This window comes from Rhipicephalus sanguineus, chromosome 7, assembly GCF_013339695.2.
Source record: "Rhipicephalus sanguineus isolate Rsan-2018 chromosome 7, BIME_Rsan_1.4, whole genome shotgun sequence".
In the NCBI taxonomy this organism is placed as follows: Eukaryota; Metazoa; Arthropoda; class Arachnida; order Ixodida; family Ixodidae; genus Rhipicephalus; species Rhipicephalus sanguineus.
The window spans coordinates 74,819,876-74,834,937 of record NC_051182.1 but is presented as its reverse complement, the minus strand read 5'-3'; the positions used below and the strand labels follow the sequence as shown (position 1 = coordinate 74,834,937).

At 50.8% G+C, this 15,062-nt stretch overlaps 1 protein-coding gene across 1 annotated transcript in view; it reads right to left on the bottom strand.

Annotated features, from left to right (window-relative positions):
* LOC119398771 (zinc finger protein 771-like) overlaps nucleotides 1-14,185 on the bottom strand; it is a 51,587-nt gene extending 37,402 nt beyond the window's left edge. Inside the window, exons 1-3 of the mRNA XM_037665589.1 lie at nucleotides 14,170-14,185; nucleotides 13,732-13,887; nucleotides 7,363-7,455 (exon numbers count right to left, since the gene is read on the bottom strand). Of these exons, the coding sequence (XP_037521517.1) occupies nucleotides 7,363-7,455; nucleotides 13,732-13,887; nucleotides 14,170-14,185 (265 nt within the window). The remainder of the gene's footprint in view (nucleotides 1-7,362; nucleotides 7,456-13,731; nucleotides 13,888-14,169) is intronic.
* Between the last annotated feature and the right edge of the window lie 877 nt (nucleotides 14,186-15,062).

Sequence of the window (15,062 nt, the reverse complement as noted above, 5' to 3'; positions counted from 1 at the left end):
AGCCACATTGCGCAGAACAGATAATTTGCGCAGCACAGACACCACAGGTTCGAGCGAATGAAATCAGCTGCGGCCGGGACTCGCCGGCTCCGTCGCAGCGCTAGGCCGATAAGTCGGCGGTGGCTTCTTAACCCGCGCTCGCTACAACTTGCACCTTCACGCGTGCCAACTGGCTGGTGGGGGCGAAAAAACCACCGTTAACTTAACGGCTTACGTGCCACTGCAACGAAGCCGGCGAGTCGCGGCCGCAGCTGAATTCGTTCGCTCAAACCACGGCTGAGAGCAGCATGTTAGTTGCGCGCGAACGCGCTAGTCACGTGATTTTTTTAACACGAAAGTGTTTTATGGCGCGGTCCACCAAGTACATCCGTCACGAATATGACGTTGATAAATGGACGCCAACGCGTGAGAAAGAAAAAAAAAACAAGAAAAAAGTGCCCCCACCTCCCCGAACGGAACCGTGAGGAAATGCGAAGGCATTTCTTGCGCCGAATGAATGAATGAATGAAAACAACTTTTATTAGGTCCAGCAGGGCGCGACGAAGTCGCGCACCCGGCTTAGTCCCACGTTGGGGCAGACAGGTTCAGCCTATCCGCCACCCCGCGGGCCCGCCGGACGGCCGTGAGCTGAGCGTCGAGGCTGGAACTTGTGAGGAGTTCACGCCACTCCCCCGTTGTGATGCTAGGCGAGAGTACACGGCGTAGTAATTTTAATGGCGTAAAGCTGGACAAATCGACGCGCTCAAGTGTCTCCCTTTTGGGCGCCTCTTTCAACGAACGCTTCCTATGTGCGTTCGTAATCACCTCAGGGATGTTGCCACCGCCTTCAATGCAGCACAAACGCGTTTAGAACGCGCTGTTTTCAGGCTGTGCCAAGGCAGCACAAACGCGTTTCAAACGCACTGCATTGAGGCGGTGGCGCAGGGAGGAGAGAGAGCGAACGGCGAGAGAAGGAGTGGCGAAGCACTGCACCTACCCTCTCTCCACACACGCGGGTCTCGCCGAGCTCCCGCGATGCGAGCGGCCTCACACGCCAGAGCGCGTTCCTCCTCTCCACTCACTCTCCACTACTCCGCCCGCACCACTTGCTCCGGTTGCTAGGGGCGAGGATAAGCGCGCGGGCCCGCAGCTGTTGCTATGCGAGAGGGAGTGGGAGCGGAGAGGCGCGCGGACAACGCCGGATGCCTCACGTAGCCAGACTAAGAAATGCATTCGCACTTAAAAGATACCCAGCTGGGAATCGAACCCACGACCTTGCGGCCGCGACGGCAAGCGCCCGGCGCCCTACCGACTAAGCTAATTCGGGAGATGCGAGACACGGTGCGAACGCGCCTGATATCCTTCACACATTCTCTTTCGCGGCGGGCGCAGCGGGGCGGTGCCGCCGTCTTGGAGATGTGAAAAGAAATAATGCTTCACGATCGACACTTACTAGCGCTTACTCCGAGATTGCACGCGATATCAGAGGTCATGGTTACAGCGTCTCGATACCAGAGAGGTAGACTGGCCGCGCTGGCGTCGCTGGGGCACCCTTGACGAAGTTACGTTGGTTATGGTCTTTCTTTGCCTTTCGCTTCGTGTTAGCGTGCGTCGGCTCATCGGAGTAGTGCAGCTTCCACGTGCACCAACGGGATTTCTCCGCCGCCGACTGCTTCAATGGTGACAGCACCGACTAACAAAACTGCTGCAATACACGTTGCAGAAAGGACGCGATTTCGACGGGCGAATGTCGTGCCTTGGTGGAGCGAGAGCAGCGCCTGCGAGACAGAAACCAGCGGGACGCACGCGTTTGCGGCTCAGGCTACGAACCTCTATCTCCCGCGTTGCTGAAGCGCAGTGTGTGTTAGTGTATGCATGAGCACAGGCGTCGGCTACACATTACTAGAAAGCGCACACCGTGCCGTTTCTCTCCTTAATTGACGAGGCTTTGAAGAAGTGCATACCGGGCACCAGTGTTGATTATGAGCTTGTTGATATCATCCTTACGCGGGATTCACGATTCGCTGTGTCCAAATATATGTTCACACCGTCAGCTACCACAACGGTTTAATCATAATCATGGGCGTTAGTCGCCGCGATAGAGACATGCTGTCAACATGGGCGCATCCCCGTCAAACGGTTCTATAGCTGCCAAACACGAATAGACATTGAACAAGGTCTCATATATCACTACACAATAAGCACTACTTCTGTGAAGACACGTTTCACTTTCGTGTTATACCGATTCCTATGACGGAGGGATCAGCCATGTTTTTTTTTTTGTATTTCGCGGGCTTCTTTTGCACCTTGGAAAAAATGGTATACTTGAGACTTTCTCGCAAATAATGCAATGGGGGTTTCTGAAGACGATCTCGAACTTTGCAAGTCGCATTTGTTGCCTAAACTCAATATTTAGTAATTTAGTTAAATAATCCTAATTAACACATAAGTAAATAAAAACAACAAAAATTGTCCGAGCTGCGCAAGGTCAGCAATTTTCAACTGATTTCACTCGCCTGCTTCTAATATTGTATATTTTTTAACCCTTGGCTAAAGATAGCTTGGCACCCGGTATAAGTGCAATGCATTACGCGCGTCACCCAATGCATTCCCGGCCGTCACAATGGCTAGAGCGTGGGCGCAGCGCTCGGTAGAGGAGGGTGCCGCACGCGAAAGTAATCACGAGTGCTATCGTGCCCGCAGCTAGATCATGCTCGTTGAAACTGACGCTGCACAGGCCCACGACGCATCATTGCTGTTGCATTGATCTCGCGTTTGCAAGCATGCTGTGTCACGTGACGATGGCAGAGCCACTGACCATTACCACAGCAATCCCAAGGCGTGTACGTGATCTAAAAGTAAAGCCTATGTAACTTAACGAAATGTGTCGTCATTAAACTACAACGTTCACAAAATACTATCCTAAACAAGCAATCACATCACATAAGCATCGCATTGCCTCGCTCAACAGTTCTTGGGTTCGGTGCGTGGTCATTGGCTTTGCACATTGGCTTTGTCTGAGTCTGCAAGGAAGTAGGACTGCCGTTCAACTATCTTTCTTTTAGAAAGGGGCTTTGATATTTTCGCGTACGACGCCGCCACCAAAGTAGTTATAACGAACTTCGCTTAAAAAGGCTAGAATAACGGGGCAGGCGTTTAAGGTATAAGAAACGCCAGTAAATGGGAGAAAAGCAAAGAATTCTACGAGCACGAATAACGAGAGAAAAGAGCATAAACGGTTTCGAGGTGGCATTGCGAACAGCGTCAGATGACCGAGGCGAGACTTCCCAAACGCAAAGCATTCCCCCTGCTACGTGCTATGACGAAAAGATTCAGACAGGTGGATAAAAGCCGCTACGCAGTGCGTCAAATCGCTTGCGTGAACGTAGATATTGTACATTCTAGCCAAAGCTAACAGCCCAGACTCTGGCGACCAGACCAGTGCTCCTTGCCGGCCACGCCTCTGCCAGAGTGGGCACGTCCTTTCTTCTGGAAAGATCCATGGCGGTTTTCGAATTCGACGTATGCGTCCTTGGGAGTGTTTTACACTTTCCGCCTGGCTATAATTACTCTCAGTAACCATATTAGAAAAGAAGCGCCCTCAAATAACAGAAAATAAGCACCGTTTCTAGAAGAAAATACCGTATTCAATTCGCAGGAAGGTCACGGGGAAATAACGAACCCGTTGCGTTAATCGAGAGACATAGAACAGTTTTACGGTAACGGAAAACTTCCGCGCATTTCGCCTTTCCGTGACATATTTAATAGTATATATCCGGGCTACTGCGACAGCATGCAACGAAAAATGAAGATGTCGACGTACGTACCTGCCTTGCCTCAGAAATGCTTGCACGAGAGCGCCGCAGTTTGTGTGAAAATTGAACTGAATCCAGCCGCACTTGCCGCGAGCGCAGGGGGCGACGGTAAGGCTCGTCAGGCGACGCAGACGTACACCTTTCGCGGCGAGACGCGTGATCCAGACAGGCCGTGGTCTTGAAAGCTCGATGCGCGCGTCGCGCTCGGGCGGTTCCATTCTTATATGGGGGCGACGGCGGAAATGTCGTCGCGTTAGTAGCGCTGGGCTTGCGGGGCGCCCTGCCGCCAGTGTCTTTCTTGAACCGCTCTGTCGTAGCAGCGTCAGGCGGGTTTGAACCTCTCTCCCGCAGTCTTTTTTTTTCAATTTTGCATTTGTGTATATATACACGCACATATACAAACGCACGTACCAACATACCTAAAGCACGGTTGAACTCCTCCCGTAAAAATGTTTCTGGCTTCACCCTCACGTAACCTACGGTGGAAGTCGAAAACACGGCGGGGGGCTTTTGTTGGCGCGTGCCCTGTACAACGTATGTCTTGGTTGTGCATGTGCAGTTGCGGCGTAATCATTGTTTAAATGGCTGAGCGATGTTTTTGTTGCTGAGGGTCCAAGCATAAAGCCCGTACGCCCCGCTAAAACTCAAAACCAGCATTAGAGAGCTACAGCAGTAACGTACGGTTTACGTTGGGCTATTTCGGTTTTGTGTACATAGATTTAGGTACACGTTAAAGAGCACCGGACGGTCGAAATTTCCAGAGGCCTCCACTACGGCGTCCCTCATAATCATGTTGTGGTTTTGGGACGTAACACCCCAGCAGTTATTATTAAGTTATACTGTTGCGTGCTAGTGCAGCGCAATGATCGAAAACGTTTTAAAGTGGACGTGTTTCTCGATGTGCGCGCTAACATGATAATGACCGATGATAGGCCGTTCTATGCAATCAGGAGAACGACATCGCTGCGTGCTTATGGTTGTCCTCACACGAGAACCCCCAAAACGCGCACCCATCAGAGTGTATTCACATGCATGGCATCCGGGAACTTAAGAGGTCATGAGTTCCGGAGAAAGACAGCTGGGTGACAACAGTACTCGATCTTGTTCATATACCCACGTCTCACAACCACACTCATAATCACATAAAGGCTCAATCGCCTAGTAGGCTACTCGCGGGCTCTCGGACTCAGGTAGTCATTCATGTTCGCATCTTGCTGCACACTCGCAGGATTTACCTACTCATCTTGGAAATGAATGCGAGTTTATACATGTGTCAGCGTGCTTGCCTATGCTCGATGTGCAGTGCCTTTCGTTTCATTCGTCGGTCAGAACGCTCATGCACTTCAAGACTGTTCATACGTTGTCGTTGTACAAATTGTCACATCATACCTGTATTGGCATTGCTAGCGTTGTCCAAGTTTGGGCTACATTAAACGTCTACGTCTGTAACGACGCCCAATCCGCAGGGCGTGGAAGCTCTATTGCTCACCTCTCCGCCGCCGAGGACCGCCACCGCTGCTGCGAGTGTGAAATCATTGGGCCGTGCGAGTGTACCCACTTTTCTGTGCACTTGTGCCTGTTACTCCTCGAAGGAGTTGACCGTTGTGAACTCCCCTTGGGCGCCTACTGCAATTACAGTTGCGAAGCACCCACTGTGCGAATGTCAAGCAATGCGCGCACCTACGTAGCTGCTTGCACACGTTTTTGATCCTTTGGCTGATGATGAATTACGGCTGAGCCGTTTGTAATAGGTGTGCAGCTTCAAACAATCCGCTACTTACGCTATTCGCATTGTTTGACCCCTGGTGTGATTCTACTCTACTGCCACGCAATGTTACGTCTGTTTCCTCGCCACACATGACGCTTCTAAAGGGTTATTTCTAGATTCAAGCACTGGCGTGCTTTTATGTAGGGCTCCGAGTTTTCGGAGTTTATTTTTCTTGAAATTCGAAGAATGTTTCTCGGACTGACAGACAGACAGACAGACAGACAGACAGACAGACAGACAGACAGACAGACAGACAACGAACTTTATTGGATCTTGAGGAGTTACTAAGAGGATCCCCTAACGGGAGGCCGTTGGAACCGCTGGCCGCGCCCACGTAGAGGACAGAACGCCATGACGCTCCGCCCTTTCCTGGGCCCTCTAGATAGCCTGGGCTTGCTTTCGGAGTGCCGTGCTTCTGATGGCCTCCTTCCGTTCGGCTTCGCTGGAGCGAAGGGTTTTAGGCAACGCCGGACATCGCCAGAGCATGTGATCCAGGGAGCAAAATGTTTCACTGCAGTCGGGGTGACCAGGGTCATGTCCGAGTACATCTTACTGAGAATGCCGTGCGACGGGAAAGACCCCGTCTGCAACATTCTCAGAATAGCTGACTGAGCTCTGTTGAGCTTCGGGTGAGGAGAAGGATAGAGTCTCCTGCCAAGTTGGTAATGCTTAGTGACCTCATTAAATGCTGCTGAGACCCTTCCTGCCCCTCCGGAGCCTCCAGACCGTCGCGGCGCGTGAGTTCTCGCGCAGGATCGTGGGCCAGCTGGTTGAGGTTTGGGAAGCCCTCGAGAACGTTCTTCCCCATGTGTGCAGGGAACCAAGTGATAAAATGAGAGCCGGGACAAGCCCTCTTCTCTAGAATGGAGGCCGCCTCTCGAGCGAGGTTGCCCGATTCGAAAGCTCTGATTGCCTCCCTCGAGTCAGTGTAAATGTAGGAACGCTCTGGGTCAGACAAGGCCAGCGCTGCCGCAGTTTGCTCCGCCATACCCGGGGTGGCCGCCCTTACCGAGGCGGAGGAGCGAACCTCCCCCCACCCGTCTATAACCGACAACGCGAACATTATCCTGTTCCCGTACTGCGCTGCATCGACAAAGACGGTGGAGTCCATGTCATCTTTAACTCTCCTCAAGATGGCTCGTGCACGGGCTTTACGTCTACCCTCGTTATACTGCGGATGTACGTTTCGCGGGAAGGGCCCCACCATGTAGGTCGCCCTCGTTTCCCGACTCAGTGCTGTCCGCCGTTCCTCCATGATCCTAGAAGCCATGGCAACTTCGGCAAGGATTCTCCTGCCAGCCTTTGTCGACGATAGCCTAACCACCTGGGCAGTGACCTGCACCTCTATTATCTCTTCGATGTTATTGTGCATCCCGAGTTGATCTTGCCTGCCGGAGCTCGTGAAAATAGGCAAGCCTAGGACTTTCTTGATGCTCTAGCGCATGAGCGTATTTAGCTTCCTTTTCTCTGTTTTAGTCCATATCAGAGCTGACGCCACATAGTTAATACGGCTCATGAGAAACGCGTGGTACATCCTAAGGAGGTTGTCGTCACTTAACCCCTTCTTTCGGTTGGACACCCTAGCGATTAACCTTAGCATATTTTCTGTCTTGGCTGTAACGTGGGTAATTGTTTTGGCATTACAGCCCCTCGCGTCTATGAGCAGGCCTAGGATTTTGACTGAGTCGACTCTAGAAATTTTCTGTCCACTCGCATATATTGCCACGGGGAGCTGGTTTAAAGGTGTTACAGCTCTAACTCCTAGCCTTGCCGGTCTGTAAAGTAACAGCTCCGACTTACTCAGAGACAGCTTGAGACCCGTGTCCGCGAGGTAGGCCTCCGTCTCGTCCAAGGCCGCTTGTAAAGCTTCCTCGATTTCCGCTAGAGAACCCCCTGGGCATTAAATCGTGATGTCATCCGCGTAAAGTGCGTGGCATATGCCCCGGAGGCCACCCAGCCTCTCTGAAAGACCCTTCATGACTTTGTTGAAGAGCAGCTGTGAGATAACTGAACCCTGGGGGGTACCCCGAGGTCCCAATTTGTATTCGCTCGACCGAATCTGCTCCGCTTGCATAGTAGCAGTTCTCCGCTTGCATAGTAGCAGTTCTGGCCTGGAATTTGACTCCCAGGCCCATGCCCGCCGTGGCCTGCAGTATGTATCGATGGAACACTGTGTCAAACGCCTTAGTGAGATCCAGGGCTAGAATCCCCCTCACGTCCCGAGCGCCGCTATCAAAGATTTGCTTCTTCAGCATTAGCATAACATCTTGCGTAGATAGCCCGGGCCGGAAACCCATCATATTATGTGGAAAGAGGCCCATACGCTCTGCATACCCGGAAACGCTGTTCAAAATTGCGTGTTCTGCAACCTTGCCTATGCACGAAGTTAGCGATATCGGTCTCATGTTGTCCAAACCAAGGGGTTTTCCAGGTTTTGGAATCAGTATCACCGAGGCCGCTTTCCATTTGTCGGGCACATCTCCTTCGTCCCATAATCTGTTGACCTCCTCAATTAGTAGTTCCACTACCTTATCATCCAAGTTCCGTAATAGTCTGTTAGAAACCTTATCCGTCCCCGGAGCCGATCTGCTGTTTAAATTGTGCAGCACCACCCTTATCTCCGATTCCGTGAAGGGCGCGTCCAGATCCTCTACCGTTGAGCACTCGATCCTGCGTCGGCCCTATGGGGAGGTATTTATCCACGACCGCATACAAAAAAGCTTGTTCAGTACCTCCCTCCTGCTTGTGCCTGTGGATGATTTTAGTGAGTGTTTGCCTTTGATTCTCCTTAGTCTGCGCGTCACCCAGGAGGTGCTTTAAGAGGTTCCACTTCCCTCCTGTGCGCATGGACCCGTCTACTGCCGCGCATACCTCGTCCTACTGTAGCCTACTGAGCTCCACGCAATATCTCTCTATCTCTCTATTAAGCTCCGCAACCTTTTTTCTTAGCCTGCGGTTTAGCCGTTGTGTTTTCCACCTCTTCAGAATCGAGGATTTGGCCTCCAACGGGTGCGCTAGGTGCGGGTCCATCCTTGGGACTTCCGCTTCCGTTTGTACTACCTTAGTAGCCCTCTCTACATCCTCTTTGAGCGAGGCGATAACCTAGCTGAACGAGGAATATGTGTCCGTGCACTCCTTCATAATTGTCCTAAACTGGTCCCAGTCCGTGACTCGAAATACCCTTGTTGGTTTGGCGTCGACCTGTAAAGTTACCGCTGCTATGAAGTGGTCACTGCCCAGGTTCTCCTGTTTATTGCCCCACGTCACGTTACCTACGTTCCTCACATATGCCATGTCATGCGTTGTGTCTCGAGCAACCAACGTGCCCAGCCTAGTGGGGAACCCTGGGTCCGTGATTACCCTAAACGCGAGATCATCCAGGATCCTCACCAGATTCTCTCCGTTTACCGTCTGTCTTGCATAGCCCCAGGCATTATGAGGGGCGTTAAAGGCCCCGGCAACTATCAGCCGATAGCGCTTGGCTATCGACGTCGCCTTCCTAAGCAGGCAGTTAAACGTCTGTCTATGGTCCGACGGCGGGCTATACACATTAAGTACAAAGACGCTCAGCTTGAGCCGTCCGTGCGGTATAACCTCCACGAAAAGGGCCTCCATCTTACCCCGTCCGGATTGGATTTGGTGTTCAATATAGGCTAAATTTTGCTGATCATCGTGGCTAGTCCTCGTCCTCCCTCGTTCCTGACCGACACAGTTTTAAAGCCAGGGAGGGTAGGGACATCACATAGTGTCTCCTGTAATGACAATAACTGCGGCTTTTCCGCCTGAATCTCGAACAATTGCCGCAGTGGAGCCTTGCGCCTTTGAAAACTAGCGCACTTCCACTGCCAGATTACCAGCTCTTTGTGATCGCCCTCCATGATGCTACATTACCATGCCTTGCTCCGCACACGGAGCATCCTCGGAGTGATTCGTTGTCTTGCTCTGCGCTCGGACCTTGGCTTTGGCCCTAATCGCCGCCTTTTCCTCGAGTACCGTCACTCTTTACAACAAAAGCTTTACACTTTCCTGATTTTCTCTACTTATCTTGAGTAGTTTCTCCAACATCTTTCTTTGCTGAGCATCTCCCTCAAATGCTTCCGAGTCGCTCTCCTCTTCAGGTAGAGGCGCCTTACGCTTTGCTTTAGTAAGACCTACGCGGGGTACCTGTTCGACTACCTCTGGCGACTGGTTGCTCACCTCTTATTTCGCAAGGCTTGGGGTTTGCCTTGACGGTTTTGAGGCGGCGTACCTCGTCTCTAAGCTCTTTAACTTCCTTAAGCAATGCATCTACGTGCGACCTAGTACCATGCTCTGATCACGTTGTGTTTTTCTAAGAATTGGTACAGTTGACGATACATAAGTTTTTCTAACCCTTTCGAAAATACTGGCAGAATAGATATGGGTCTGTAGTTTCGAATATCATTTTTGTCGCCTTTTTTAAACAAAACACTAACTTTTGCTATCTGCATTCTTTCGGGAAACACTGCACTTGACAAACATAGATTGAATATGTAAGTGATAAAAGGGACAAGGATATCTAGGGCATATTTAATGGGTCTAATCTGCATACCATCAACATCACGAGATGAAGTGTTTCTAAGTTGCGAAAAAACGGAATAAACATCTTCGTCCACTACAGGCTCACAAAATATCGAGGATGAGTTCTGATCAGGTAGAAATTGAATAAAATCACTAGACACATCAATATGTGTATTATTGACTAAGTAGTCATTGAATATATTTGCGATTTTAGCTCCTGATACGTTGCGCCCGTTGATAGTCAGATTCCCTACACTTGCCCGTGTTGTACCCCGGTTCAGAAATAAGTTCAGCTTTGTCCATAAGGCGCGAGTCTTATCTGCGCTGGCTTCTATTTCAGTATGTATGTAGTGCGATCTGCGCTTGCTAATTTCCTTATTTAACCGATTTCTGTAGACCTTATACTCTTTTAAAATATCAGAATTTCTATTTACAAGAAACTTGTGATAAAGTTCATTTTTATGTTTAATTTTGTTAAGCAAGTCCCTGGTCATCCATGGCTTACGGGTTTTCTTATTCAAACGAACTTGTTTTTCGGGGAAACAGCGTTTGTAAATATCTAAGATTTTGTCTAAGAATGTAATGTAGGCTTGCTCTACGTTTTTTATCGAAGGGATCTCAGTAAGGCTACTACTAAGCAATTCATTTCTAAAAGCTTCTAGGCTAGATTCAGAGATATCTTGGATAGTTACCGTCTGTATTTTACGTTCTCGCAAGGTGCTTTTTTTAATAAAGAGGATGATAGGAAGATGATCGCTGCTATCCTCAGACAAAACGCCTGCAAAGATGTTATTATCGTTGACATTTGTAATGAACATATCTAGTAAAGTTGCACTGCTTTCTCTAATCCTGGTCGGTGAACTAATAGCATTTTTAAAGCCATTTGATACAATAATTGCATTTATAGTTTGTTGTGGTGCAGAGTTGCATAACATATCAATGTTAAAGTCCCCTCCCGATACCAAAAAAATACGCATTGTCTGAAGAAAAACGTAAAAGCTTCTCATAGAAACAAAAGAAGCCGTCAAACTTTCTGTCTGGTGGCCTATAACACACGGAAAAAAGATATTTACCGGATCGAACTGTAAGCATTGCAAAATCATCACATGTAACACAAAATTCAGGAAGCAGTTCACATTGCGTGCCTTCCTTCAACAGCAACATGACACCGCCCCCACAACGCGTTGGGCGATTTAAACAAAAAGACTGATAACAAGTGAAAAGGAGCGCCTCATCCTTATCTTTGCGCCACGTTTCAGTAAGTAGTATGGCGTCGAACAAGAATGAAAATGCGTGGGTGAAAATTTGAAGGTCGTCTAGTATATTTTTAAGAGAACGAACATTTAAATGCAAACATTTCAAAGATTTTTGTGTTCAGTGCAGCCGATAACATTTAGTTCTTGCGAAAGAAATACAGGATTATTTGTTTCATCCATCACGAGAAGATTTGCAACTGTTCGCAGTTGACCAGAACAACATTATGCGGGAAAGTCGTTCGCGTTTCGAAGAAGGATAGCGCGCTCGCCATTGACCCTGCGCACGAGGACCTTTCCGTTCCTGTGCCACGCATACTGAAAGCCATTGTCTTTTGCCCATTCTTTCGCGACATTAAGCAACTGTCTCTCAATTTGTGCCGGTTTTCCAGCCACTGGTCCCTAACTGCTTGTCTGGTGTACCTCAGGATTATGCCTGGTATTTTTCCTGGTCTCGCTTGCAAGCGATGGATAGCAGCAACTTCTAGTTCTGAGAGTTTTGGCAGGCTCATCACGTCAGCCAAGTTGTTCACCTTCTGCAGTAGGTTCTCACTTTCAGTTACCTGGATTCCGTGAAATTCCAAATTTAGCTTTCTGTTTCGCCACTCAAGGTCACTCAGTTCCGTTTGCAGCACGTTCTTCTCATCTGAATTTTTTTTACATTGCGTTTCAATGGCGTCGATTCGCTTTTTAATGCCCTTAGTCTGCGTTTCCTGCTTTTCCAATCGCTCTAGAAGCTCATCATACTTTTCCGACATCATCTGAACCGCCCTTTCGATGTTTGATACAGTCTCCTTCAATGGCAGCAAGCCATCAAGTTTCTGGTTTATGTTACACAAAAGTAGTTTGATCTCAGCCATTTCATTCACCGCAGCCGTATTCGTCGGAGCCGCTTCGTTTAGTTTTGCAGTCTTACACGTAGGACACGCCCACTTCTGTCTAGCTGCAATGCTTTTACTTCTGTATTGTTTTTCTGTGAGGCTCGAGCAGGCTCCGAAATGGTAAGAAGCAGAACATTCCGCGCATTGAACTGCCAGATCTGGTGAGTCAAAACCGTTTTTACAAGAGAGACAAACATCTTTCAGAGACATTACTGCACAGTCTGACGAAACGCGTCGCGACAACAAAGGCAACAATTGCAATGGTGGCAGCAGCAGCAGCAACAGCAGTGGCACAAATTTAAGAGAAACGCTCTGAAGTGAACTACCAACCTGCGAAAAAGCACAGTTGCAATCAGTCGTACGTTCGCTGTGCCGCCGCTGCTGCCGATTACGAGGATGCACGAAGTGTCCAGGTTATATCCGTTTCTCAGAATGGTTTGCAGCGCCCCGCAGAAACACAAGTCGATGAGCAATCAGCGATCCAACGTAGTTTCTGCACAGCTTGAAAAGCTTTGAAATATTTCAACCAGGCACCGGGTTTCTTCATATCTGCGAAAAAGCACAGTTGCAATCAGTCGTACGTTCGCTGTGCCGCCGCTGCTGCCGACTACTGTCCTCAACTGTCCTCAGCTTCGTGGCGAACGGTCCACTGATGACAGAATAGTCACCTGCGGTGTCGACGAGAGCTGTGACGCTGTGGCCGTCGTTGAGAACGTCGAGGTCGCTAAGTTCGTCGTCTCGCGTTAGAGTTAGGTCGTGGCGTCGGGTCCCGGCTACGTCGGTTGGTTCCGCTGCTTTCCCGTTGCGTGGTCAAGTCTACCTCCGTCGCGAGGTTTCGTTGTCAGGGCTCTCTAGTTCACGTCGTGTCCTCAAGGTTTCGTCGTGGCGTCGTTGTCGGTGGCGGAGGATCTTTGGTATTTCGTCGTAGAGCAACCGCACCTCCATCGGTTGCTGCCCTTAGTTTTCTGGATGCAGGCTAGGTGACCGGCCCCGAGTTGGGCCAGTGTATGGGCGGCGTTGGGGAGAGACGGTGAGGCCTGGCGACGGCGAACGGGAAGGTTGCCGGGGGGTCCAGTGCGCTCCTGTGAGGTAGTCGGCGATGTCGCGTGGTCGTTCACGCGGCGCGTCAATGGCGAACCCACGCAATCCCATCTGTTGGTACTGGTAGGCGTAGCCAGCTTCTCCGCAATGGTAGCAGAGTGGGCGGTGGTCGGGGGCGCGCCAAACGTCGGTCTTCCTTGGCGTGTATCGCTGACCGGGTGGCTGGCGGTATGACGTTGGTGGTGGCGGCGGTGGTGTCTGGCGGCAGCATTGCGGCGGTGCGGCGTCTTGACGTCGGCGGTGAGGGGGCTCATCACGGCGGGCTGCGGCTGCGTAGCTAATAGCTTGTGGCCCAGGCTGTGCTGGTTCAGGTGCTCCCAGAAATTGCTGGATTTCCTGGCGTACGACGTGGGCCATCGGGTCCACTTGAGGCTGGGAGGAGGGCAACAATTTACGCAGAACCTCCCGCACGATGGGTCTGATGGTGTCACGCTGGTCATCATATTGCAGCGCCTGAACCTCCTGTAGGTCGTCGTAGGAATTTGGCGGTTCTACTGCCTCGTACGGATTTCCAGCATCTTCTCGATCGCTGCTGCCTCTGTCAGGAATTCCTGGACGGTATTGGTTGGGTTACGTATCAGCCCAGCGAAGAGTTCATTTTCACTCCTCGCATGAGGAAGCGGACTTTCTTCTCCTCGAGCATATCGGGGTCAGCGTGGCGGAACAGTCGGTTCATTTATTCTGTGAGGATGGCCACGTTTTCGTTCGGGTGTGGCGCCCGTGTCTCCAACAAGGCCGCTGTCCTTTCTTTTCGGACGACTCTCGTGAACGTCGCCAACAAATTGCCGCGAAAGAGCTCCCAGGTACGGAGTGCGGACTCCTGACTCCCGTACCAGGTCGTTGCTGCATCTTGCAGGTAAAAGTGCGCGTGGCGCCGGTTGTCGTCCGAGTTCCAGTTGGTAAATGTCGAGACCCTTTCAAACTGCTCGAGCCAGGTCTCGGGGTCTTCAAATGGTGAACCACGGAATGGCGGCGACTCCCTGGGTTGCTGCATCCATAGGCCTGCGCACAGGAGGGGCAGGGGGGGCGGCCGCCCCCCCCTAATCACCTAAGAGGGGGGCGCAAAATCTGCCCCGTACATTGACCCTTCTAGTCACCTAAGAGGGGGGGCGCAAAATCTGCCCCATACATTGACTTAGGAGGGTGGGGGGGCGCTGCGACGACCCTTAGCCCCCCCTAATGGGGAACCCTGGGCACGCATATCGCTGCATCACTATCGCTGCAGGGGACACTGTGGCAGTCATTGTGCTTGTTGTCTTCGTCGCCGTGGCTCTTGGTTTGTCCGGTAGGGGTCGGTATTGAGGGGTAGTCCTCTCAGTCTGCCGCTGGCTCGACTGTCGCTGATGGTGTCGGTGTTTTCTTCGCGAGGTTCGCTGGGTTCACGGCTTGACGGGGGCGTCGGAACATGAAGGAGCAGCACCTCCACCAGATGCCACGTGGTAGTGACGTCGACGAAGACAGCAGTCCGCGTCTTCAAGATGAAACTGTTTATTTGGCCGAACTTGTGGCCGGGAAGTGAAAACTCGAACTACAGCAATACACACTGTATCCTGATAGCGGCGAACAAAGCGTCTGCCGTCGAGAAACTCCTCATGGCTGGGACGCGCCGTTTTTTATACATCACGCATCGAACATTCCAGTTTTATCGCTGGTGGTCATGCAAGCTCTGGAACGATATTGACTATTCGCGTCCAGCGCGCAATCTTAACAAAGCGATCTACTACTG